Raw genomic sequence first — 27,172 nt, forward strand, 5'->3', positions numbered from 1 at the left:
TTTTTTCTTGAATTATCTCCAATAAGTTCCTTCTTTTTTCATTTCTTTGTTTAACTTTAAGAGATATTTTTTCCTTAATTTTTGCTTTGCTTGAATTCCTTTCTTTTTCTAATTTTTCTGATTGAATTTGATTTTGTTGAGAGAGTAAATTAATTTCATTTTTAGTTTTGGAAATAGAATAAGACAAAATTAAATTTTCTGTTGCAATAGTTCGATTTTGCTCTCTGAGTTCTTTAAGCTGGTTTTTGATTTCTTTTAATTTTTCTTCCATTTTGGTCAAATAAACGGACTAAAATTTTATGTCTGGAATTTCTCCTGGATCTTCTCTCCTTGACAACACTGTTAAAGAATCACAATCACTCATGTACTCTTTAAGAAAAACCGATGATGCAATTGAAACAGCAAACTTAGTTACTGAAAGATTAAATAATCAGATGAGTCGCCTTCGAACTTCAAATAGCAGATTAGAGGATATAATATCAACAATTCCTGTCATTGGAAATTTGACATCAAAAATCGAAGTGAGAAGAAGAAGAGATCGTTTGATTCTTGGTGGACTTATTGGATTTTTAATGTTCTTTTGTGTTTGGTACTTATTTGGATAACGGGCGTAATTACATTAAGCATATTTTATGAAAAATTATTTCCTTTGATTAATCAAATAAATTAACAAATTCTAAAAAAAGGTTTATTTTATGATTTTTTTTAGTGGTATGTCATATAGCAAAATTAGATAATTAAAATTAAAATAACAGAAAAATTAATGTCGAATAAATTTTATATTTATTTAGAAATGTAAACTCATTTATTTCTATATTGTCCGGACTCAATAAGTTTCATACACTTATTTTGAACTTTTTTGATTTTTATGATCCATTCATCAATTTCATTTCGAGGTATATCTGCAATCATTTCTTTGAAAACACGACTCAATTCTGTAGCCATTTGATAATAAATGTCACCTTCCTTATTGAATTTTTGTGCATTTTTCCATATTAAATTCATATCATTTTTCCATTCCTCAAAACTTGCATACTCACTCTTTTTAAGTTTATCCATAACCAAGCTAAGGTCACATGGTTTTTGGATTATTTTTCCATATTCAGGAATCTCATCCAAATTTACAGGATAAAGAAAAGGAAAAGCAATTGGCATATTGCTTATCTTTTCTGTTACATGAAGACAATGTTTGTGCTGAATAGCTGTCATGAGGTTGTTTGTTGATGAAACTCCTGCTCTGGTTTGATGCAAAGGAATCATAAAAATTTGTTTTGACAGTCTGTCTGTTCATTTGAAGTAAACGGCTGTTTAAAGGGCACCCTATTTTTCTCAAAAAACGTTAAAGCACAAGTTGTACAACATAGAAAAACTTTTATTCTTGCTTGGCTTAAAGTGATGGTTTCATGCGTTCTGTTGGGATGTTTTGTTTGGCTTTGAATGATCGATTTATAAAACTTAAAGTATGTTTGTTAAACATTGTTTACTTAAATTAATTCTGTTTTTGATTAGAATTGGTTTTAGACTGCCCAAAACCAATTCCCAATGAGCCTCCTGAAGAAAAGCTTCCATTGGAATTTCCTTGTCTTGATGAATTCGAATTATTTTGTCCGAACCCATTCCATTGATTACCAGTAGTAGTACTACCAAACGAGTAAGCCTTTTGCTCAGGTTTCTTGAATTTGTCGGCATTGGTTTCCCGCTTTTCAAGATCTCTTTTCCTACCTTGCAAAAATTCATTGTACTCATTAACAATGCTTTCAGTAAGAGAAGCCTTTGACTCAGAGTCGTCTTGAAGCTCAAGACTTGTTGTTTGATCCGAATGCTCTTCTCTAAATTTTTTAACGGCGGTTTTAACGGTTGAAACTCTGCTGCTGCATCGCAAAATGACTTTGTGCTGCTCTTGGAGGAGGTTCGAAAGAGATTCATACGTGGGAGATGTATAATCATGGTTGAGGGCATTTTCAAATGTGTTGATAGTTTCATTGATTACTTTAGACCGTTTGGAAATCAAAGAGACATATCGATGAAGAAATGATGATGCTGATGAATGACTTTGCCGTAGTGCTGTACGTGTTTCGTGTTTAGAAGTTTCAAGATCATTTCGAAATTTTGAGATTTCTGAATTCCCGTTTCCTATCTCATGAGAAATAGATATCATAGAAGAAAGAAGTCGCTGCGCATCTTCAAGTGTAGACGATAACTTTTTATCAAAGGCTTCAGCTCCTTCAATGGGTGACATTTCTTTTTGAACTTCATTCGACATTTGAATAATATCATTAAGAATGCTGGCCGCATAAACATAATTGTCCTTCTTTTCTTTCGAGTCATCTTGCATTTTTTTGATTTCCTCTAACTTGGTATTTTCTGAAATTAACTGTTCTTGTTTATTCGTATTGAAATTAAAAGAAAACGCTGAAGAACCTGTGGAATTTGTATCTTTTTTCGCAAATGCATTTGTAAAATTTGAATTTGAAAACAATGAAGTACCTGTTTGACCACCTGCAAGTGATGAAGGTTGTGTATTCGATCCTCCCGCTGTGGAGTTTCCTGATTTATTATCAAATTGAGGGGTTACTGTGGGAAAGCTCATGAGCTGTTTGGTTGGGAGAAAAGTGACATAATCTTCAATTTTAACGTTCTCAATTATTTTTGAAGTTCTTCTTTAAACAAAAATGATTTTAAAAAGCATTTTTTATTATTAACATGTTTATAAAAGCTATTTGTTAGATTCTTCTATATTTTTCAAAGGTGGTAAAGGAGAAGATCTTCTTCTTACACCTGCAAGGGATCTTTGTACCCTCTCTGCTTTATAAATTTCACCAGAATGAGTAATTAAAAATCTCATCGCAGTGTTAACCTTTTCATCTCTTACAGCAGAATTTAATTCATTACTTTTTTTTATTTCATCAGCAGTATTCACTTTAACCCTTTCAAGTTCCGATTTAAGTTCTTTTAACTCAGAATCAAGTGAAAAAACTTTCATTTGTTCAATCTTAAATTCATCTTTTGCACTCTCAAGTTCACATTTCACTTTCTTTTCCTCATCCTCAAGATTCCTCAACTCATTTAAAATGACTTTCAAATCGTTTTCAGATTTTTCTTTTGTTGATGTCAATTCATTGATTTGTTCACTTATGTTATTAATTACATTTTTTGCTTGTATACTAACACGAACAGCTTTTAATATTTTATTTTGTTCAACAATTTCAAGTGAAAGTTCTTTTGATCGTTTTTCATTTGATTCTATTTCAGATTGTAAATTTTCGATTTTAGAAACTTTTGATTTTGATTCGTCAAGAGAAATCCGAAGTTTCTTTGATTTAATTAATTTGTTACGTAATTTATTTGATAATTCCAAAATTTTATTTCGTTGGTCCTTAACGGTCGCTCGAGCTTCAGATGCTTTTTTAACATAATCATGTGAAACAAGGAGATAATGTTCAACAGACGATAGTAAATCTGATCTTTCTTGAGACCATTCTAATTTAAGTTTAGTAAATTCTACTTGTTCGTTTTTAAGTTCTGATGTATTATGGATTTCGTTCTCTTGTAATAAAAGATCTGTTTCTTGTTCAAAATGATTTTTAAGTTTTTTGTTTTCATAACTTAAAGAACTTAACTCTTCTCGAGCAGATTCTGATGCTCTTAAAGCACTTTCAAGCATAGATTGTGCTTTTTGAAGTTGAGACAATAATTGGCTTGGGTTATTATCTTCTCCATTATTAAGAAGATTATATCCAGTATCAAATCCTTGGATAAAAACTGGATGACCCCATTTTGCCGGCTTATTTCTCATTTCAAGATTCTTTAACTTTTCTTCCAGTAATTTTTGTTCTTCTAAAGCATCTTCTAAAGCTTTTTGTGTTTGTTGTAATGGGGAAATACTTTCTGAATTTATTATTTCTTTATTTTCTTTGTTCATTTTTTCATTTTATAAATAACGATGACAACGATACAACATAAACCATAGAAAAACTGCATCAAAAATTTGATGTTTTTACTCATCAATCACTTTCATATGATGAAGAAGCAACGCTACTAATGTTACTAATTTGTTCAGAATCATCACTATCAGAAGTTCTATTGCTATCAGAACCAGACTTTTCAGATACTTCTTCAATATCATTAGCTTCTTCATCATCACTTGAATGCTTATGATGTCTATGATGTTTATGACCAGATTTCGATTTCTCCTTTTCTTCGATTGTACTTTCAATTTCATCATCTTGAATATCTTTAGCATATCTTGGGAATACGAAATTCTTCTTATCAAAGTAACTCTTAAATTTGTTTCTTCTTTCTTCAGATTCTTCTGGTCTATGTTTATGATTATTTACTTCTTCTTCTTCAACTCTCTTCTTATAACAATCATCACAATGAGGTCTACCATGGAAACATTTGGCATTATCTACATCACATCGAGTACCACAAATTCTACATACGAAACATCGTCCATGATAAACTTTCTTATGCCATGTTACAAGGTCTTGTTCCATTCCATCGAATTCATTCTTACAATAACTACATCTTCGAAGATAATGTTGCCCATCTTTAGGACAGAAATATTTGTCATGATGAATAATAAAGTTTCGGCCATATAAAACACATTCGCATTGACTACAAACAAAATGATCAACATGGAAATATCGTCCTCGATTCTTCACATATCGTCCAACAACAGCATTACCGCACGCGTGGCATTTACGTTTTTCGACTGCTGGTGCACAACGTGGACAAATTGGGAATCCGCCGATCATCTTAAATGAATCTTGATCAAGTTCACCATTGCATTCATAACAAGCAAAACATGTGGCATGAATTGCATGTTCAAAACCTGGTGGCTTAATACGTTCTTCGATATCATATAAGTATTGATCACAAACTTGACATTTACGAAGTTCTCCATGATAATTTGCACAACGCATGCAAAGGAGTTCGCCACGGAACATTGCGCAAGTTGGCGGCTTAAGTGGTGTTTGACAATGTGAACATTTAAGACAATTTTGATGATAATAATCTCCGCAAGTAACATAAAATGTTTCAGTAATACGTTGTTGGCATGCTGCACATGTACGGAGAAGTGTTGGTTCAGGTCCTGCATCTTGAATACGCGTATTTCCTCCGAATGCTGATATCTTCTTACTTGGGGTGTAAACACCTGTTGAAAGTGGTGGAAGTCCTGTTGATGTTGGCGGAGCAGGTAATCCTGATGATGATGGAGGTGGTGGTAATCCACCAGACATTGGAGGAGGAGGTAATCCTCCTGAACTTGGTGGTGGTGGTAAACCTCCGGACATTGGTGGCGGTGGAAGACCTCCAGACATTGGTGGAGGAGGTAATCCTCCGGACATTGGCGGAGGTGGTAATCCGCCTGACATTGGTGGAGGTGGTAAACCTCCGGACATCGGTGGTGGAGGAAGTCCGCCAGACATTGGAGGAGGAGGTAATCCACCGGACATTGGTGGTGGTGGCAATCCGCCTGACATTGGTGGAGGTGGAAGACCACCCGACATTGGTGGAGGAGGTAAACCTCCGGACATCGGAGGTGGTGGTAACCCGCCTGACATTGGTGGTGGTGGTAAGTCACTCATTAATTGATTTTGATGTTTGTGGTGATAAACAGTTATTTCACTATCAAAATGTTGGCAATGCAAACTTTTTCTTAACAATCCGTTGAAAAACTTCGTATCGTTATTTACAATGACTTTCACTAAAAAACGGTCAAACGGAATGTTACAGTAAAACGAAAAATAAATAAAAATGAAATATTTAAATATGAACGCGGAATGAGAAAAGGAATTTGTACAGATATTTATAACGTAATGTTGCATCTTTACATAAAAACTTCTGCGTTTCAAACGCTGGTCATTTTTCACATCAAATTTCTGGTTTGTATGGTTTACATAATATATAACCGTTGCTCCCGGTGTTTAGTTTACATGTAAACGAAAAGAAAAATTATTGTTTGTGGACATGAATATTTGATGAAATTTTTTAAAAGCAAGAAACATTGGAAATAATATCGTTCTTTCATGATCTAAATTTTTAGGAACTTTGAATTTTTATAAAAGTTTTTTATTTCTGATATTCATATCGATTTCCTACTTTGCTTATGTATAATTAAAAAATTTAGAAAAGCTTAAAAAGCTTTTTATCATTGATATGTATATACATATATAAATTAATTCAAAGCGATAGTTATAAACAATTTTTCGAATGTTTTTTTTTTTTTCTTTTTCCGTTCCATAATTAACTTAAAAAATTATATAAATGTTTATAAACAGAAATATATTTTATTTCACTTTCGAATATATTATTTTCATTTGTTCCTTAATATCATTTGGCAAATTCTTATTCCCGTTTACCAAATTCATCAACTTATCTATAACAACCGCTATTTCCTCATTTGGTTTTTGAAAATTTTGCACGAACACGTTCAAAGTCTGTTCCACATCTACCGACAGATCATCTGCGAACTTATTCAACACATTTACAGCCTCATTTCTCACCATCTGCGAATCATTATTTAAATAGAACGCAGCGATTGGAATTAACTTCGCCACTTCGATTTCATTTTTGTTTTCATCATTTAACAAAGAAGAAATCGACAAAAACGAAGGAACTCTAAACGACGTATCATTACTAAACAACAACGAAAACAATTTCGACAAAATCGAATCGAATTCTTTTAGATGTATTACTTTCGATATTGCATATATTGAACCCATTAAAGTAATTTCATCATCACGAGAATTCGATTTCATAAAAGATTTTATTAAAAGAGAACAAACTTTCGAATTTTGTATATATTTCCGACTAATTTTACAAGTGTTTAATGCTTGTAAAACAATGGAATAATTATTAATATGTAAAAAAGATGATAAAATCGAATAAAACTCTTTCATTTTTGATATTTTCAAAATGATTTTATTATTACTATTTAAAAAAGAATGAAAAATATCAAAATATAAATTTATGTTCTTAAGATCATATGAAATATATTCAATGATTAACTTATAAAATCGTTTCTTTAAGTTATATGTTAATATGAAATTATGAATTTTATGTTCTTTAATATGTTTTAAAGATATTTCAACAAAATATTTATCGTTCAAAATTTTTTTATCCGTTTTAATATATTCTTCAAAAATTGGTAATGAATCATTAAAATCATTAAATAAATCTTCGAAGTTTTCATATGTTATTTGTGTTCGTGCTTCAGGAAAACGAAATGTTAATGCGATACATGAAATTAATGATTTAGTTAAATTATTATTATCATTTAAATAAGTTTTCGCAGAAAATAATATTTTAATTAAATCATTAGGTAAAATATTTATATTAGAAATTAATTTCTTAATAAGAATAACTAATGAATGTGTTAAATGTGGTTCTAATGGCTTAACAAAAAATGATAATAATTGGACTAAAAATGATGGTGATGAACAAAGGAAATCAAATCTTAAATTAGATGCAATAATTATAACACTTAAAGCTTTGTTCCGTAAGTTTTGATCTTCTTCATTCGAATAATTTAATAACGATTTAAGAACATTAACATCAAATACTTCCGGAACTTTACATTTAAGTAATTTGGTTAAGATTAAATCTGTTTCATTGGATTTCTCATTTAAATTAGTAGCTATAAATGGACAAAATTCAGTGGATACTAAGTTCTTGTCAGTAATCTTTTGAAACATCATATTGATTTGTGATTCTTTTGAATTGATTTCTTCATCATTATCTGTGATGTCTAATATATTGGATAGATCTATCGAATCATTCTTTATGGGATTGATTTTTCGTGAATGATGTCGACTCGAAGCAAATTGTGATGCGGTTGACTTATGATGTGAAATGGTGCCGGCCAATGAACCAAATAAAATTTCATCTGTACCTGGGAAATGTAATTGAGGATCTGATAAGTTAATGATAATACTTGTAAATGATGGTCGTTTCGATGGATCAGAATCCCAACATCTTGTTATTAAATCTCGAAGTTTTGGAGGTGAATCATCAGGTAATTTAGGTCTAAAGCCATCAATTACAGATGAAATAAATTGCACTGGATTCATCCCATAGTATGGCATTTCACCTGTTAATAATTCCCATAAAATGATTGCATAACTATACACATCAACTTTCTGATTATATGTTGGAGATGACATTAAGACTTCAGGAGCCATCCAATGCGCAGTTCCAACTAATCCTGTTGCTGGTCCTTCAGTTTTAATTCTGACCATTCCAAAATCACAAATCTTTGCACGATAATTCTTATCCAAAAGAATATTCAGTGATTTAAGGTCACGATGAATAAATCCTTTTGAATGAAGATATTCAACACCTCTTGCGATATCAATTGCAATTATTGATTTCATTGTAGGTGTTAATGGGTTTTCTTTTTTACGAAGTGCTTGAAATAAAGAACCATTTGGCATATATTCTGTTATGAGATAAAATGGATCATCCGAATAACCGTAAAATTTCAGAAGATTGGGGTGGTTCAAAGACGATAGAGCGTAAATTTCCCTTCGAAATGATTCAAGTTCAATTGGGTTTAATGTTCTTTGATGAAGAACTTTAACTGCTACTTCTTGGTTCTTATATATCCCAAGATAAACTGTCCCTGATATACCTTTACCAATCTCTTTCTCTAACTTCACATCTTCATGTTTAATAAGAAGTTGTAAATTGTTGGGAAGATCTGGAATACTAATGACTTTTCCGTCTGAAAAATCAGCTTTGATGCCAAGTTTCTTTAAAGATTTAAATCTTTGGGCTAATTTTTCAGCTGCATCAGGTCGATTTTGTTTTGATATTTGTATTAAAATATTACATATTCGTTTAAGGTCAACAAGATCTTGTGATTTAAGCTCGCTTTTGTGAAGTTTGATTGTTGATGCAATTTGAGTTAAACCAATTTGTTCAAAATTTGTGCTTAATGTTTTCCTGAAAGACCGTATTTTATGTTTTGCATCTTTGATAGGTGTTGATAAAAGAAATTGTATGCATGTATTTTTTTGACAATGAGTTGCATATTCCTTGAATTGTTGAATTGCTTGGCATATGTGCTGGACTCCATTTTTTGTGTTTTTAATTTTTATATTTGGATCTTGAAGAGATTGTGGTATTGATTTGAGAGTTTGAAGAAGGCTATTTATTTTGGAGCAATGAATATAAGGAGAAAGGATTGGCTTTTGAAGCTCGTGAATTGAATCAGTGATTGCGACTATAACTGTTTCTTTTTGCAATGTACAAAATTCTGCAATTAAAACGGTTAGTGGTTTTTAGCAATCGTTAAACTGTTGGAGTTCTTCAGAAAACTCATTTTTTTGAATGTGACTTTTTTACTTTTTGAATACTTGGGCATGACTTTTTCACATGACATTGGCCGTTTTCCGTTTCAAGAGTGTGACTTTTTCACTTTTTGAATACCCAGTGAAAGTGTCAGAACTAAAACAAAAAGTCATCAACTTAACCAATTGGCAGCGATGATAAGAAAACTCAGCATTCTTGAAGGAAGCAGATACAACTTTGATGTACCTAAAACAATAAAATCTTTTAATAATTTGGAATTTTTTTTTTATAAATATCATATATAAAAAAAGTAAATAAAGATTCGATCATCAAAATGAAATCATTCATAATTAATAGCTTTACAATACAAAAGGTATGTACTGATTAACCTTGGTTAATGTATATTAATTTTAATTTGTTTGAATTTTTAATGGTTCAAAAAAATTCATTTAAAAAAGTCATTTATGCATAAATATATGTTATATTTACAGAAATGCGTCATTACTTCTTATGAGTCGCTCCTTTCCTTAATTAAATATTCATGTTTTCGTACTTCTCAACATTTTACACAGATAACAAAATTTGATATAATCACGTTTAGGCAGACAGTATCCTTCCCAACTTCTGCAATCTCGATATCAGTATCTCGCCACCCTTCAGCGCCTCTCTCATTTTCGTTGCCCTGCTGTCGGGTGGGTTCGTGTGTATTGTTCCACTTACTCTATCAATTCTTGCGCTCAATTTGTTGCTACTTATGAACCTTCTCATTTCAGCCTCAATGAATTGTGGCGTGACTCTAAATGCTTGTGCCATTGCAGTGATTTGTAATGCTTCATATGGCTCCAAATATTGGTTATATGCTTTAACTCGTAGCTCTTTGATCAAATATGAAAGATGTCGTGAAAACCAAATGTCACTTTTCATGCGCTGTTCAACTTCAGTTAGAGCGTCAAAGAACTCACTATACTTCAAGTGATACAATGAAAGAAGCTTTTGAACGGGTTTGCTCGCTGCTCGAACTTCCATGGATCTATCAATCTTGGCTCCAAAGTCAGCACGGTTAAGAGATAAGACACAGAGAAGAACTGTGCGATAGACAAAGTCATCATATTCCATTAATTCGGTGGCTGTAAATGTAGATAATGTGGATATGAAAAGTAAGCTTGCTGCTACAAAGTTTCGACGGACACAAAGATTAAGACCTTCATAGACTTTAAGACGGTTCTTTCGTTCCCAATCACCACCTTCTTTAATAAGAGATTGTGCTTGATCAAGAAGTTCTTTGAAGGTGACATGATCATTGTAAAAGAAAGAAATACGCATTTGACAGAAGACAACATCAAGCTTTTGTCCAAGAGCGATTGTATGAGAGAATAATTCTGAAAGCTGACGCTTACTTTCTTGGCAATCACCTATTTTGAGATAAAAGAGTGCGAGGTTTTGAAGTGCTACACGTACATCTTCTTCTCCTTTAGCTTCTTTGGCATCAGCTAATGCATGTTGAAGATCTGCAAGTTCAGCATCGTTTGAAGCTGAAAGCTCAGCCGCAAGCTTTTCGTCTACTTGCCAATCAAATTGTTGACAAAGTAAATAATAGTATGGACACATTTTATTTTCGCAAATTGCTTCCATTAAGGCCGTTTCATCTGCAGGGGATCTTGTCATTGCATAACGCTCGCGTAATTGTGCAATTGCCATGTTTGGAAATTGATCAAGGGGATTTACTTCAGACATCTTTGTAATGAACAGACCTTGTCAATTTAGTTGGTCAGGGAGAAAACCGTTTAAATAAATGATAGATATTGAAAAGCATAAACCCATAAATGAGGGTTTAATCAAAGATGAAAACAGAGAAGGTTCGCCAAAATCAATGCAAGCACTATTTGCAGAAAAAATAAATTTCTTATTTAATGAGATTCAGAAACAAACTCCAATAATTGATCAAATAGTTGGTGAAGTTTACCACATGTGCATAAACTGCACAACAAAATTTGAAATCGAAACTTTTTCTTCAAATTTTCCATTTAAACGTTTTATGGAAATTGCTTGTGCATTTCCTGATACAGATATTCAATCTTATGCAATTCAATGCATAGGAAGTGCTAGCGAATACAACTCATCCTGCTGTGAATTATTTACAGATCCTTCATCTTTTGATATAATCTTTCATTTTATTTGTTCAGAGGATACTTATGTTTCTAAGTCGGCAATGCAACTTACATCAAACGTTATTAAATATACAAGTTCTCATGAAATCCGTGATTATATTATTATGAAAGGAATTATTCCATTTCTCATGGAAAACAAGGAAATGTCGTATACGATTGCTGAACTTCTTCGACGCTTATGTTCTATTGCACCACCGCCACAAGAAATATTTCTAAATCAAATTTTGCAATTTATTTCCAATGTTTTTGACAAAGGTGCTTCCTTTGAAATCCTTGATTTACTTCTTGAATCTATTCTTTTGCTTCTTAACAATGGTACACCAATTGCAGCAGAACAATTTTATGGAATTCTACCTCAATTAATTTTGAGTGGTTTACCGTCGATCGTTACGAATTCAATTAAAATCATTTCATTTATGAGCAATCCACCATTTGAGTTTGCTACAATATTTCTTCAGGTTTTGGAAACCGAAGATTTACCTGCAGTAACCAAATTAATTGCAATGTGTTTCACGAAATTTTCTCCACTTTGGTCTGGGAAAATTGATGTTTTTAATGCACTTTCACGAAAAATTGGAAGTGTTTCATTCCAAATTAAAGTCGAATGTGTACGTGCAATGATGAGATATGCAGATGAAAGTGTTAAAGGTAATATTACTTTCTTCTCATGCGTTATTGATTGCTTAGTATCACCTGAAATAGTTTTGGACTGTCTGAATTATATAAGAATAGTAATAACATCGCCTTTAAATGACGAAATTAAAAAAATGATGTTCGAAGAAATGAATAATAATATTTCATACTTCGAAGATTTGTTGGATGGAGAATATGATGAAATTGTTATACAAGGCGCTGAATTTTGCTTGAACTGGATCGAGTCTTATGAAAATAACTAAAATAAATATATTTCATAAGTTACCAAACCTATCATTTTTCATATCAAAATTCGTTTATTTATGCTTCGATTTCTTGTCTACATCTTTGTCAAGACGTCTTGACGATTTAAAATTTTCATTCATTATTTTTTCCAATAATATATTAATAAAATAGAATTAAAAAACAGAAGCACCTGTGGCCCAATGGATAAGGCACAGCCCTTCGGAGGCTGGGATTGTGGGTTCGAATCCTGCCAGGTGCAAAATTTTTTTGCGAATTTTTTATTATAATTATCTAAAAAATTTTGAATTTTTCCTTCCAACCATTAATAATTTCTATATCATATAATATATATTTATTTATTCTTGATCAGGGAATTATACAGTTTTTCAAAGTGACAGTAGAGGAATTTTTATTAATAAAATTTTTAAAAATTTTATTAAATCTATAACTTATTTTGAGAATAATCTAACTATTTTTGTGTAACCGTTTTCAGATGCTAACATAAGTGCTGTTTGAAATAATTTAAAAAATTTCCAAATATTATTTTGAAAGATTAAATTATTATAATAAATTTTAAATAAAACAAATTAATATCTTCAGCATTAATATCAATTCCTTCTTGTTTAAGAAGTAATTTAACTATTTCTGTATGACCATTTTCAGATGCAATCATAAGTGCTGTTTTAAATAATTTAAATAATTTCCAAATATTATTTTGAAACATTCCAAAATTATTAAAATAAATTCCAAATAACACAAATAAATATCTTTAGCATTAATATTAATTCCTTTTTGTTCAAGAAGGAATTTAACTATTTCTATATAACCATTTTTAGTTGCAAAAATAAGTGCTGAACCACAAAATTAAAATAATTTTGAAATAATATTTTGATATATAAAATTATAAAAATAAATATTAAATATAACAAACAAAAAACTTCTGCATTAATATCAATATCTTTTTGTTCAAGAAGTAATTTAACTATTTCTGTATATCCATTATTAGATGCACATATAAGCGCTGTATAAAATAATGTAAATAATTTCCAAATATTATTTTGAAATATAAAATTATTAAAATAAATAAATGAAATAAATAAATAGTTTTAGCATTAATATCAATTCCTTCTTTTTCAAGAAGCATTTTAACTATTTCTGTATATCCATTATTAGATGCTATCATAAGTGCTGTCCAAAATAATTTCAATAATTACCAAATATTATATTGAAATATCAAATTTAAAAGATAAATATTAGATAATATAAGTAAGCATCACCAGTATTAATATCAATTCCTTTTTTCTCAAGAATTATTTTAACTGTTTTTATGTGTCCATTTTCAGAAGCAAAAACAAGAGCTGTTTTAAATATTTTAAATAAAATCCAAATATTCTTATGAATTATTAAATCATTTAAATAAATATAAAATAAAACAAATAATTTTTACAATTTACATCAATGTTTTTTAGTTTAAGAAGTAATTTCATTATTTTTGAATATCCATTTTGAGATGCATACATAAGTACAATACAAAATTATTCAATTTAATTTGAAACAAAATGAACGAATATCTTTTGGTGAAATATTAATTTGTTGTTTAAGAAGCAATTTCACTATTTCTGTATGTCCATATTGTGTTGCATATATAAGCGCTGAATTAAATAAATTAAATTATTTCCAAATATTATATTAAAGTTTGAAATCTTTAAGTTATATATTGTTTCTTGCATTAATATTAATTTCATTTTGTTCAAGAAGTAACTTCACTATTTCTGTATGACCATTTTCAGATGCAAAAATGAGAGCTGTATTAAATATATTAAATAAATTCCAAATATTATTTTGAGATAGCAAATTATAAGAATAAATAATAAATATAAATATTAAATAGTTTCAAAATTGATATCAATTATATTTTTTTCAATAATATATTTTACAAGTTCAATGTTTCCTGATAATGAAGAATAAATCAAAATTTCATTAGAAATTTGATTTTCATCAATATAAGGCTGAAGAATATATATATTTCCAATTTTTGCAATTTCATTTAGAGTAGAAAGAGGAAAATTCATACCTTTTTTAAATAAAAACAAAATGAGTTCATAATTATAATATATTATACATTTCTTTTGTATTGAAGATAAATCTTTAGTATCATAAAATTTATTTTCATAAAGATAATAAAAAACATCATTTTTATGATATCGTATTGCAATGTCGATTGTGTCATTCAATGATGAATGATTTTGTTCACATAAATGAATGATTTCAAGATTTCCACCTGCAACTGCATATTTACCTGTGTTTTCTAATTTTGCACCATTCATAAGCAAATATTTAAAGCATTTGACTGAAGAAAAAAATGCTGCATAATCAATTAATGTAACATTGTTTTGATTAATAAATGAACATCTTTCATAAAGAGATGGTTCAATGATTTGATTAAAATCAAAATTTTCTTGTGTTGATATTTCTTGAAGTTTATCGATTTCATCATTTCGAATTATTTTGGAAATTTCATTTGGATTAACACCTTCTTTAATTAATTGTTTATGAAGTTCCCAATTATTCGCTGAAAGTTTTTCATAATTTGTTTCAACATAATATGAAAATTGTAAACTTCTCCGAATACATATGGTTTTTTCTTTTAAATAATGGATAAAACTTAATGATTTTCTATATACCATTTTTGGCTTAATATAATTTAATTTAATAAATTTTTCAAGAAGATAAAATGTTTCTTGAGTGTTATTTCTATAAATTGATAAAATAAAAATATTAATAAGTCGATATTCATTTTTAGTGATTCCTTCTTTCTGTTCAATTTCTTTCATGAATTGATAATAAATATCGAAATCTTTTTTTTGGGAAACAAATGATGTATAAATTAATTGACTAATAACGAGATTAAAAGAATATTGATAACTGATGTCATATAAATCCATTATTGAAGATATTGATGTTAATACGTTTTCTTTATTCAAATTAAAAATTAAGGATTCGATTGTTTGCAATTTTAAAAATATTTCGTGAACCTTATTAGGTACCTCCAGAGCAACAAAATCTTTATTGCCCTTTTTACCTGAATTCTTTTTTGAATTAGAACTTTGTTGATTTCCCAAAAGCTATGTGTCTGACTAAGCCGATGATTGCATTGAATCGCTCAGAAAATAATATCGTCTTTTCAATATCGATTTTACATATAACTTTTTAAGTAAAATTTCCAATAAAGTAAAATATTCAAAAATTTCCGACCGATGAAATCTTTCGGCAAAAATATTTTTGCTGAAAAAGTTATATTTTAACGGTTATAAAAACCATTCTGATGGAAATAAGTGAAAGTAAAGATTCATCTCTTATTAACGAATACAAAAAATATAATAATTGGTTCATTCAATTAAATAATAATTATGTCTTATTTTATTAAGCATAATAATGTTAAATAATTGATTTATTAAGTTTTATTATATTAAATATTTGATATATTCGGTGGAATGTTTGGATTGTGCCAAAGAAAAAGAATGCCTTCTTGATTTTTTTATTTTTTTTTTTGTTTTTTTTTTTTGTTTCAATTTTCTCTTCTGCTATTTCATTCAATCCATCTGGTTCCTCACTTTCGTCGTCATCATTTTTCATATTTGATTTCTTTAGCACTTCTTTCAATGCATGTTACATCTTTTGTCGAATTGGAGCCCTTCTTTATCTATATTCTGTATTTGTTTAATTATTTGCGCACAATTTCACGTCGATCATTTAAACCATGTACTTCTTCATCATATCTATTATCATCGAAACTTTGCGTTTCATCTGTTTTATTATTTCACTATCATAAATTTTCATTAACTTCTTTACGTATAGGTTTCTTTTCATTAAGTGGAAAACATTCTGTAACTTTCTCTATGCAAAACATTGATATATATTTTTCTAATAATTTATAGTCTTTGTCTTGAATTTCCCAATTTGTCTTTTTACTAAAGCTAATTCCAAAGTATTATCATATTACCAACTTGGGAAGATTAAACAAATTTCGGTAGTCGAAAAATTAATGTTTTGGAAAATTGCAATACACAATGAAATACTTCTAATGTCGGATTGGAATCAGCACCCTTTAAACATATTAAACAAAAATACTCAAGATCTTCAATGTTAACATTTTATGCAAATTTGTTCATGAAATTATACATTCAATAGCATCAATTGTAGCCCTTACAAAATTACATGAGTTTGGTGTTATAGTTAGTATACTAACAGATATATGTAATAACAATGGTGTTGATGATTTCCCTTATTTTATGAAATTGCAATAGGATTAAAATACTTTCATTAACTGGTTCATGTGTTTTAGATTCATGTTCTTTTAATGCTTCAACAACTTTTGGTAAGAAAATTAATCATAACTCATATGAGTTTAGTATTTGTAATAATGTTAACATTAATAATAATCGATAAAATAATGTTGGTGTGATTGAGCTTCTGTTGTTGGATTTCATTCCATTAAGTAATACAGATGCAAGTGAAGGATTTGGTTATGATGGTTTATTTTATTTTTTTCGATTTTGTGTTTATTTGTAATTTTTAAAATTAATTTAAATATATTATTGCTTTGTACCACATAAAAAAATTCGATTTTTTAAGTAAATGCTTCTAAAAATGGTAAACTTAAAGTCAAATTTTAAAACATGGAAAAATTAATGTAAAAAAACAGTAGAAAGTAATTATTCAAAAGTTATTTAATGTTTGATAAATAACAATTCAATGTATTACAAAGTATCAAAGGTATTTGCGTTTTTAATATTTCATATTAATAATTTATACGCAATAAATCTTCATATACATGTGTGAGAATAATACATTGTAATAAAGATATGATTTTTTTTATTTAAGTTAAAGAAATTCTTTAACACTTATATGTTAATTATATTTCTTATATTTCAATTTAATTTTTTAATGTTTTAATTTTTGATTATCATATAAAATATATTTATTTGATTCATTTTGATTTGTTTACTACTACATAATATATTCAACTCTATATGGCCTCATTAAAATTGATAAATTTTACTTCATTGAATAAAAAGATATCGATATTATAAAATGTATTTATTCATTTTAATTCCAATTTATTTAAATTTGACATTGGATATTTAATTTAATAGATGGATACTTGAAAATCCTTTGAGGTCATGACCCATGAATAAAGAAGTTTGCATCCGAAATTTCAGATTACAATTCAATTAAAAACGATCAAAACCAAAAACGAGTTTTCATGTCTATTCAAGATTGTAGAACTGTGAAAAACACAAAGATAATTGACGCTTTGAAACAACAACTTGACCATAAAACTTTGATGGCATCCTATGGTAACAATTATAAAGTTAATTTCGAAAGAATAACTCTTTTAATTAATATTAAAAACACCAAAGAAAATATGATTGTTATTCCAATTTTAAACAAACCATTAACTAGGCTCATTGCTGAAACATTTATAACGGTCGAAATCGAAGATTTGGGAACTATAGATGATGTATTAACTTTTTTACATGTCAATTTATGGATAGTTTGGAAGTTAGATTAACCGATTTCAACGTAAAACCTTTCGCAGGTAACTTACCAAGATATTTTAGCATAGATAGTTTATCTGATTTTTTTAAACCGTATCTAATATTTAATTCAAATGATCGTCTTTTTTACGTAATTCCACCAGATAATTCAAGTAAAGGTGTATACATCGGAATTGAAACTCATGAAGATGGTATTCCCATCCAAAAATTTTTTAATTTGCAATCCCCTCATAAACTCACACCAATAAATATTGAAACACCAAAAAATGGGATATTCGATTACATAAGAAGTTTCTTCAGTTCATCAAAAAACTCCACAGTTAGAAATGGAAACCATTATGATAAGTTAGATTAACAACAATATATTTCTTTAAAAAATGCTTATGTTTATTTTTTATAAATGACATTGCAAAATTGAAATTAGTTTGATTGAAAAATTTTCATTAACTCAATTAGAAGATTAGGAATTTATTGATGGTAAATAACTGTTTTATCGCAAATCATTGCGCTTTAAATCACATTTAAAGTGGAGCTTAGTTGAATAATCAAAACCATTTTTAAGGCACCCCAAATATAACCGTTTGACCAAACACCAAATTTGGCGGTTTTATCCATATGGTGTTTCATTCGATAACATTTCTTCATATGTATTATAAATTTTTTTAAAAACTTATTTACAATAATCACAACCTTAAGTGATATCTTTTTGCCAAATTATATTAATTTTCATAAATTTGTTATTGCTGAAACACCCATTTTTTTACCCATTGTCAAAATGGCCGGACAAATAAAATTTCTCAAAATAAACGGTTATGACAGACCACATTTGTAATGAGCTTAATAACTCTATTACTCTTTGGCTTAGTCCTCTCGGATGAAGAAGGACAATTGCCTATGAGACCAGAAGGCAATGTTTTTCACTTCCAATCATTCAACGATCCCGATTGGGAGAAAAAGTGGATTATCACACAACTTCCAAACTACACAGGACAATGGAAAGTTGAAGAATCAAAAGAACCACAATCATACCCAGGTGAAAAAATGATTTTCATGAAAACAGCCATGGCTTATTATGGTCTTTCTACAAAGTTTGATACACCACTCGATCTTACTGATCAAACTCTTGTTGTTCAATATGAACTTCGTCTTCAAGAAACACTTGAATGTGGTGGTGCTTACATCAAACTTTTCGGAAAGGATAACTTCGAACCAACAACACTTTGTAACGAAACACGTTATGTAATTATGTTCGGTCCAGATAAATGTGGTTCAACTAACAAAGTTCACTTTATCTTCCGTCATAAGAATCCAAAGACTGGAGTAGTCGAAGAGAAACATATGACTAATGCACCATCAATCAAGACAGATAAGAACAATCATCTTTATACATTAATTGTTCGTCCAGACAATTCATTTGAAATTCTTATTGATGCTGAATCAGTTAAACAAGGCAATCTTCTTACTGACTTTGCTCCTTCTGTTAACCCACCAAAGGAAATTGATGATCCAACAGATGTCAAACCAGATGATTGGGTTGATGAAGAAATGATTCCAGATCCAGAAGCCAAGAAACCAGATGATTGGGATGAAGATGAACCAGAATACATCAAAGATCCAGAAAAGCTTTCACCACCAGAAGGTTGGCTTGTTGATGAACCTAAATTTATTCCAGATCCAGAAGCCCAAAAGCCAGACGATTGGGATGATGATATCCATGGGGAATGGGAAGCCCCAACAGTAGCAAATCCAAAGTGTGAAGCAGCACCAGGATGTGGCGAATATGAAGCTCCACTCATTAAGAACCCGAACTACAAAGGCAAATGGCACGCACCACAGATCAAGAACCCAGCTTACAAAGGTGTTTGGAAGCCACGTCAAATTCCAAATCCAGACTATTTCGAAGATTTACATCCACATAACTTCCCAACAATCATTGGCGCAGGTTTCGAACTTTGGATGGTCAACAAGGAACTTGGCTTTAACAACATTCTCATTTCCACCGATGAAGCAGTTGTTCACAAATGGAATAAGGATCATTTCACACCTAAACATACTGCTCAAGAAGAAAAGACAAAGAAAGAAGAGAAGAAAGAAAAGGCTAGCGAGAAAGCAGAAAGCTTCACAGGCGCATTAACAGATTTCGTATCAACAATTAAGGATGCTTGGACTAACCTTTACTCAGAGAACCAAATCGCAACAGTTGCTATCACAGCAATCGGTGGCCTTATCCCAGTTGTCCTTATGATCGTTATCTGTTGCCGTAAACCAGCACCAAAGGCTAAGCCAGCAGCAGAAAAGAAGCCAAAGGCTGAAGAAAAGAAAGAAGAAAAGAAGCCAAAGGTTGAAGAAGTTAAGGAAGAAACAAAGGAGGCTGAAAATAAGCCAGAATCAGAATCAGAATCTGATTCATCATCAAGCAGCGAAGATGAAAAGAAAGAAGAAGAAAAGCCAAAGGTGCAAAAGCGCAATCCAAAACGTAAAGAAAGAAAACTCGATGGATTCTAATAAACAGTAGCTAACACATCATAAAAATGTTTTTCCAAAATCAATCGAAGTGAATTCACTATTAAAAACGTTTACAAAAATTTTTTGTTTGAATAAATTTCTTCGTTGCAACGTTCTAATTTACGCAAATTTCGTTCCATTCGGTAAAATGTTTATAATTATTTTTCACCGTTAAGGAAGGATAGCCTCAAATAATGACTTTTTATTAATGCACGAGTGAAGTTGAGAGTGAACTATTTGCTTCACTTCCCCGGAGAAGTTAAAATTAAGCCGTTGGTGTTTACTACATTCTCAATTTTTTTTGCCAATGATTGAAAAAGTTCCATGTCGCTATCGTGGTATATTCAAAAGTAACGGTGATAAAGAGTGAAGGAAATTTTCGGTTTTAATCATACAGAATTTGGAACAATGATTCAAGCAAAAGAAAAATTTGTGCCTACGCCAAGCTCACCTAGAAGAAACCCATTTTGTGATGGAAATGGAAAGCAGTTTGACTTGTTTTTTGCAGAATCAATTAATGGTTTTATCTTATCACATTTTCCTATTTCAAGTAATTATCAATCTTATGAAGAATATGAATTTGATGTTGATGTATGGTACACGTCACTGGTAAATACTTTAAAAAATAATATTTATCAAAATAATTTAAGCCTTTTTTTAAGAAGACCACCTATTAACTACACAGAATATTATGGCAAAAACCAGTTTCGTATTGGGCCTCTTCATTTCAAACAAATTGAAGAAACAATATTGTTAGGATTACCATATGACAAAAATTCTATATTTGACGAAAAAATAAATAAAAACGAAGTTCCAATTAGCCAGTGGATAATCCCAAATTGTCCATGGAATAGCTGGAGTATTCCACAATTTCCTGATCCAAATTTTTATGATAATTTTGAAGATTTTTCCAAAGCCGCAAAAAATTGGTACGAAATCTCATCTCAACTTATACGATGCAAAGCACGAGATTTTAAAGAAATCAAAGAAAGCACAGAATCTTTACCCATTCGAACATGGACTGATGTCACAAACGAAACATCCAAGGAACTAGAAAACTTTATATGGCATCCATCATCATTTCCATATCAACAATATGTTGAGAAGCAACCAATTAAGAAACCAGCGCTTCCACCTCTTCCACCTCCAAGCCCCCAATTCACATTCTATTACATTGACAACCGACCAATTAACGAGTCAATGATTTCAAGTCAAATTAATCGTCTTTTAGGTGCGTACAAAAAAGGTTTCACACTTGACTTTGAAGTCCGGGTCCATCCACTTATAGTCGAATTTACTAATTATGGATGTGATGCATTTGATAGCACCACGACGATTGATGAAAAAGAATTACCACCTGCTAAGTTGACAATATTCGAATTGTATCAAATTTTAAATTTAGATTATGACCAAATTTCGTATTATGAAAAGAATCAAGTATACGTAACAATTCTTGAAATATTAAATATATCGCGACCATTTTCATTATCATCAATGTTCTTGACGACATATTCATTATATGTCATATGTCGAATATTCATTGAACATTTAGAAAAACCATTCGAAATCATTGACCCGTGTTTTGGTTGTTTACGAGATCCGACGTTTTATCCATATCATACTCAACTATTCAATTTATATTTCACACGGATTTTATTCAAAGTATTTGTCCAAATTAAAGAAAAAAAAGCAGCGAAAATAATGAGACAACGGTACATTGATTTCCGCAGAGAAACCATTTCATATTTTGAAAAAAATCCATTTGTATTTGAATTCAAATCAAATATTTTACGTACAACAAATTCAGGAGATGAATTTACTCATAGAATGAATGAACGCAAATATAACGTGATGAAGATAAGTTCATATAATGAATTTAATTCTCCGCCACATCGGAAAACAATGGTTGCGTCGAGTAGTTTTTATAACGCCGATGCACATTTGTTTGGGTTTTGGCCTAATTCAGAAGAATCTTTTGATATTATAACACCAAATAATTCACCTTCATTACAAAACCAAATGTATGCGAATGTATTCGATGATAGTTTGGTTGGTACTTTAGTTTCGTTATATTTGGTTTCCTTTAATTTGGGCATGAATGACTTAATATGTGGTAATTGTTTCATGTTTATTTCCTTCATACTCGAAAATTCAAGGCCTTGGTTTAACTACTTTACGAGCAAAGTGATTCGGAATAAGGAAATGATGCTGATGTTCATGAACGAATACTTTGATCATTATAATACAATTTCGTTGTCTTTGCCGGCGATCGTTAATTTTATGGTTTTGATATTCAAAATCAAACCGTTATACGTTAGAAAACTACCAAATAATAACCGCTGGATATTTACGATCATTTCTAAGTCAACTCAACATTTGAAAACATCGTTTAGGGGCACCCGGTTAATTGAATGCGTTCTAGAGTTTACATGCCGATACAATAGGGTGAAAAGTGACAACCTAAAATTACAACTCGACTGTACTCAGATCCATGCAATGTTGGCCGCCTTAATACCATATGAAAAGAATGTTGAAGTATTAGCTTCAGAGCTAAGGTCATTTGCGCTTTTGTTATCAGAACCAAATTCTATTGAAATTTTTAAGAACACAGAAATAACTAAGCAAATATTATACAACCTGAAAAATAGGAATAACAGGGTAAGGAAGGCTGCATGGAAGATAATTCGAAATCTGATAGTTTACAATCTTCCTAAATTAGACAAAATATTCCGCCTACAGAGCATTCGAAGGTCATTGGAAAGCGCATTCCATAATGGCGCATTAGCTACTGTCGAAATCTTGAAACTTTTGAGTAGTTTAATTCGCAAATTAACAAAAGATGATAAATTCATATCACAACAATACGCTTCGAACTTTTCGGCGATAATCAAATTCTTGAAGGAATGCGGGCTTAGTGAGTCAAAGATATTATTTACATTTGATGTCAAACATGGAACAGCTGAAAGTAATGCGCGGCGTAAACATGCGGTGGAGCAGTTCAGGAGGCTCATAGAGGCAAATCCAACAATCGCAAAGGCATTCGAGGAGATGAGTACGGAATTTGGAGCACTCAGTCCATCGAAGAAGGGCCAATCAAAAAGAAAGGAATTCTCTGTAAGGAGGAAAAAGCAAAGTAACAATTAATAAATGTTTAGAATAAAACATTTTTTTAACTACAGCTTCCAACACAAGCAGGTGTAAAGCACTCAGAAATTCTATGGGATTTGACCGTCAAAATTAGGTCACAACTGTAGGAAATTTAAGGGTGCAAGGTTTTTAAGTAGTTTATTTGCTTCCCCAGGAATCACAGAATGAAAAAAGTTTTATTGATGTTTTACCTTCTTACTTTATTTATCTTTCCAACTTGTTCATTCATTACCTCAAGCTCTCAATCATTTGTTGACTATTTTGACAATTCATTTAAATTCAATAATTTTAATTTCCAAAATTATCCAAACGCACAAATAAAATCATTTCATTGTACAATGTCCTACTCTCAGCTAAGTTGTGTTTTAGATAAGATAATGAAAACATATTTTATATTTTTTAAATTCACAAATTTAAAACATTACTCTTATTTTATGAATAAGATTCTTCATTTGAACTTTGATTTTGGACAAATTTATGTTAAATTATTAATGTTATTCAGAATTTTTTTTGGCGTTAAAATAATATTATATTTTTTTAAAAAAAATTTTAATAAAGAAAACATTTATCGAAAAAGCGACATAAAAAACAAAAAAACTTTATTTTTATTTACAATATTTTTCATACACGCATTTCAAACTTTTGATTCAGGAACAAGTACATATACAATAAGCAGTAAAAATGAAATGGATGAAGTTGATCAATATAAAGATGAAATAAAATACATTATACTTCAAAGTGGAACTACCACTATTCCAAATGAACATTTTTCATCATATCCTTTATTACAAAATGTAACAATTCAAGCAGAAATTACATTAATTGGTGATTATGCATTTAATCAATGTCCTAAATTAATGAAAATTATAGTTCCAAATTCCGTTAAATCGATTGGTACATCAGCATTTCAATCATGTAAATCATTACAATATATAACGATCCCAAATTCCGTTGAATCGATTGGTACATCAGCATTTCAATCATGTGAATCATTACAATATATAACGATCCCAAATTTAGTTACAACGATTAGTTATAATTTATTTCGATCATGTACTTCATTAAAGACTATTAATATTCCTGATTTAGTTACAATAATTGAATCTTCATCATTTTATGGCTGTTCATCATTAATAAGTATTATAATTCCAAAATTAGTTACATCTATTAGTGAAAATGTATTTCGATCATGTTCATCATTAATAAATGTAAGTATTGCAGAAGGAGTTGAAGAAATTAAAAACAATGTATTTTATGACTGTTCTTCATTAAAAAGTATTATAATTCCATGTTCAGTTATAACTATTGGTGAAAGTGTATTTCGTGCATGTACGTCATTAATAAATATAACTCTTGAAGAAGGTATTAAAGAAATTAGCGCCAATGCATTTTATGGCTGTACATCATTAATAAATATTACAATTCCGAATTCAATTACATTAATTGGTGAAAATGTATTTTCTGGATGCACAAGTCTTCAATTTATAAAAGTATTAGAAAATAATACGAATTATTCTAATTATGAAAATGATGGAATTCTTTATAATAAAAATCATACGCAAATTATTATTTATCCGCCAGGAAAAGAAAGTGAAACAATTACAATATCAAAAGACATAAATATACTTGAAAAATATGCATTTTATCAATGTACTTCATTAATATATATTACAATTCCAGGGACAATTGAAACAATTGGTGCTTCTGCATTTTATCAATGTTCTAATTTAGCTACAGTTATTATTGAAGAAGGTGTTAAGGAAATAGGAAGTTTTTCATTTCAATCATGCTATTCATTAACAAGCATTACGATACCGAAATCAGTTACAATAATAAGTGAAAATAATATATTTGCAGGATGTACGAAACTTCACTTTATAAACGTTTCTAAGTATAATATAAATTATTATAATGATGAAAAAGGAATTCTTTATAATAAAAATAAAACGGAAATTCTTTGTTTTCCTATTGGGAAAGAATATAAAATATTTGAAATTCCAAATTCTATAACAAAAAATTTGTTCATATGCATTTTATCAATGTATTAACTTAAGTACGATTTATATTAAAGAAAATGTAAATGAAATTTGTGAATGTGCATTTTCTGAATGTAGTATTCTTCACTGTATTTATTATTATGGAACAACAAGTCCTACAGTTGGATCAAATGCATTTAATTCCAATACTATTGTCATGACATCGAATGAATATAATGAAACTAAATTTGGAAATTTAGATGTTAATAAAGAAACAACAATTGAAGGATGTGATCCATGGCCTACGAAATCATTTTCGCAATCAAATACATTCTCTAATACGTTCACACAATCGAATACATACTCACATTCAAACACATATTCACAATCGAATGCATTCTCTAAATCTAACACACTCACAATGGCTAATGACACCGTCACATATTCTCTCACCATTGTCCATTCATTTTTACTCGTCACCTATCTCCATAACTCGTTCACTCTCACTATGATTGGCTCCGACTTCACGTACGTCACCACCGACTTCATATACTACGACTATTCGCTCATCATCTTCACAACCTACTTCAGCTTCATCCACAACTTCATCACTGTTGCGCCAACCGCGTCGCAGCAGTCGGGCAGCGGCCTTTCGAAGGGCGCTGTCATCGGAATCATTTGCGGCGGCGTCGTAATCGTTTTGGTCATCATCGGCATCGTCATATTTGTGGTTAAGCGCGGCAATGCGAACAAGCGAATCAACCTGTCGACCGTGGAGGAGGCCGCCACGTCATCGTACATCGAAAATTCCGTTGTAGTGGACCAGGAAGTGAACAAGTTCGTCAAGGAAGACAACGACCAGTGGATTTAATAGGGAATTCGGAACAAAAGTAGAGTAAAAGTGAATTGGAAATTTTATTATTGTTTGTTTAATAAGTTACATTGTATTGTTTTTTCTTGATTAACTTTTAATTGTCCAAATTGTAAATGATCATTTCCACGCGGGAATTGGAAATCAAATGAAACATCAAAAGATTCCGCAAAAATCGGAAAACTTTTTGTAGAAAAAACTTTTGATTTTGTTATATCGAAAAACTTCGAGTTGAATATTTTTTTTGATAGTAATAGTTTTCATTGAACAATATTTAATTTCGACAATAAAACTTTCATTTGGTTCAATGATACCTTCGATTGCATTAATATTAAAATAATCGGCTAAACTTTGAGTGTTCTTTAAATGCCAATACGCTGATAATTTTCCATTATTATATAATTCGAGTTTTAATACTCGAAATTGTTTTATTAAAAGTTTACCGAAATCGAATTCATTTATCGAAGTTTCAATAATTGGAACACAACCTTCCGCCAAAACATTAAATATTAATGGCTCCGGATTATCTTTTATCAATATTATCATTTGATTTTTATATATTTCAGCGTTTAAAGGATTAATACCAAATATAATTTCACCTTTTTCATTTGGATTTATTGTTAATTGTGGAGTTTCGATAAGAAATGAAGTTTTAGGTATTAAAAATGTCGATGTAATATCAATTGGAAATGTCGAAACATTTGTTAAATATATTGAAGTTTTATATTGTAAATTTTTTGGTTTTTCTTTACATATTAATAATGAGCC

The 27,172-nt window shown here is 30.1% G+C and overlaps 8 protein-coding genes across 8 annotated transcripts; 4 read left to right on the top strand and 4 right to left on the bottom strand.

Moving 5' to 3' along the window:
* Nucleotides 1-1,489: 1,489 nt before the first annotated feature.
* Nucleotides 1,490-2,590, bottom strand: GO595_009482 (uncharacterized protein; the record flags this gene model as incomplete). Its single annotated transcript, XM_067923172.1, has 1 exon — nucleotides 1,490-2,590. One exon carries the CDS (start codon nucleotides 2,588-2,590, stop codon nucleotides 1,490-1,492), a length of 1,101 nt encoding a protein of 366 aa, XP_067770484.1.
* Nucleotides 2,591-2,716: 126 nt separating this feature from the next.
* GO595_009483 (uncharacterized protein) lies at nucleotides 2,717-3,796 on the bottom strand (the record flags this gene model as incomplete). The annotated part of the gene is made up of 1 exon (XM_067923173.1): nucleotides 2,717-3,796. One exon carries the CDS (start codon nucleotides 3,794-3,796, stop codon nucleotides 2,717-2,719), a length of 1,080 nt encoding a protein of 359 aa, XP_067770485.1.
* Nucleotides 3,797-4,004: 208 nt separating this feature from the next.
* Nucleotides 4,005-5,591, bottom strand: GO595_009484 (LIM domain containing protein; the record flags this gene model as incomplete). The annotated part of the gene is made up of 1 exon (XM_067923174.1): nucleotides 4,005-5,591. One exon carries the CDS (start codon nucleotides 5,589-5,591, stop codon nucleotides 4,005-4,007), a length of 1,587 nt encoding a protein of 528 aa, XP_067770486.1.
* Nucleotides 5,592-9,894: 4,303 nt separating this feature from the next.
* GO595_009485 (26S proteasome non-ATPase regulatory subunit 6) lies at nucleotides 9,895-10,995 on the bottom strand (the record flags this gene model as incomplete). Its single annotated transcript, XM_067923175.1, has 1 exon — nucleotides 9,895-10,995. The coding sequence occupies one exon, from the start codon at nucleotides 10,993-10,995 to the stop codon at nucleotides 9,895-9,897; it is 1,101 nt and encodes a 366-aa protein (XP_067770487.1).
* A 337-nt stretch (nucleotides 10,996-11,332) lies between these two features.
* GO595_009486 (uncharacterized protein) lies at nucleotides 11,333-12,361 on the top strand (the record flags this gene model as incomplete). Its single annotated transcript, XM_067923176.1, has 1 exon — nucleotides 11,333-12,361. The coding sequence occupies one exon, from the start codon at nucleotides 11,333-11,335 to the stop codon at nucleotides 12,359-12,361; it is 1,029 nt and encodes a 342-aa protein (XP_067770488.1).
* A 6,375-nt stretch (nucleotides 12,362-18,736) lies between these two features.
* On the top strand, nucleotides 18,737-20,410 carry GO595_009487 (Calreticulin family protein; the record flags this gene model as incomplete). The annotated part of the gene is made up of 1 exon (XM_067923177.1): nucleotides 18,737-20,410. The coding sequence occupies one exon, from the start codon at nucleotides 18,737-18,739 to the stop codon at nucleotides 20,408-20,410; it is 1,674 nt and encodes a 557-aa protein (XP_067770489.1).
* Nucleotides 20,411-20,818: 408 nt separating this feature from the next.
* On the top strand, nucleotides 20,819-23,554 carry GO595_009488 (uncharacterized protein; the record flags this gene model as incomplete). Its single annotated transcript, XM_067923180.1, has 2 exons — nucleotides 20,819-22,072; nucleotides 23,150-23,554. The coding sequence occupies 2 exons, from the start codon at nucleotides 20,819-20,821 to the stop codon at nucleotides 23,552-23,554; spliced, it is 1,659 nt and encodes a 552-aa protein (XP_067770490.1).
* Nucleotides 23,555-25,750: 2,196 nt separating this feature from the next.
* GO595_009489 (uncharacterized protein) lies at nucleotides 25,751-26,404 on the top strand (the record flags this gene model as incomplete). Its single annotated transcript, XM_067923181.1, has 1 exon — nucleotides 25,751-26,404. One exon carries the CDS (start codon nucleotides 25,751-25,753, stop codon nucleotides 26,402-26,404), a length of 654 nt encoding a protein of 217 aa, XP_067770491.1.
* Nucleotides 26,405-27,172: the final 768 nt, after the last annotated feature.

This window comes from Histomonas meleagridis (genome assembly GCF_020186115.1).
Source record: "Histomonas meleagridis strain 2922-C6/04-10x chromosome Unknown contig_9, whole genome shotgun sequence".
Lineage (NCBI taxonomy): Eukaryota > Parabasalia > Tritrichomonadida > Dientamoebidae > Histomonas > Histomonas meleagridis.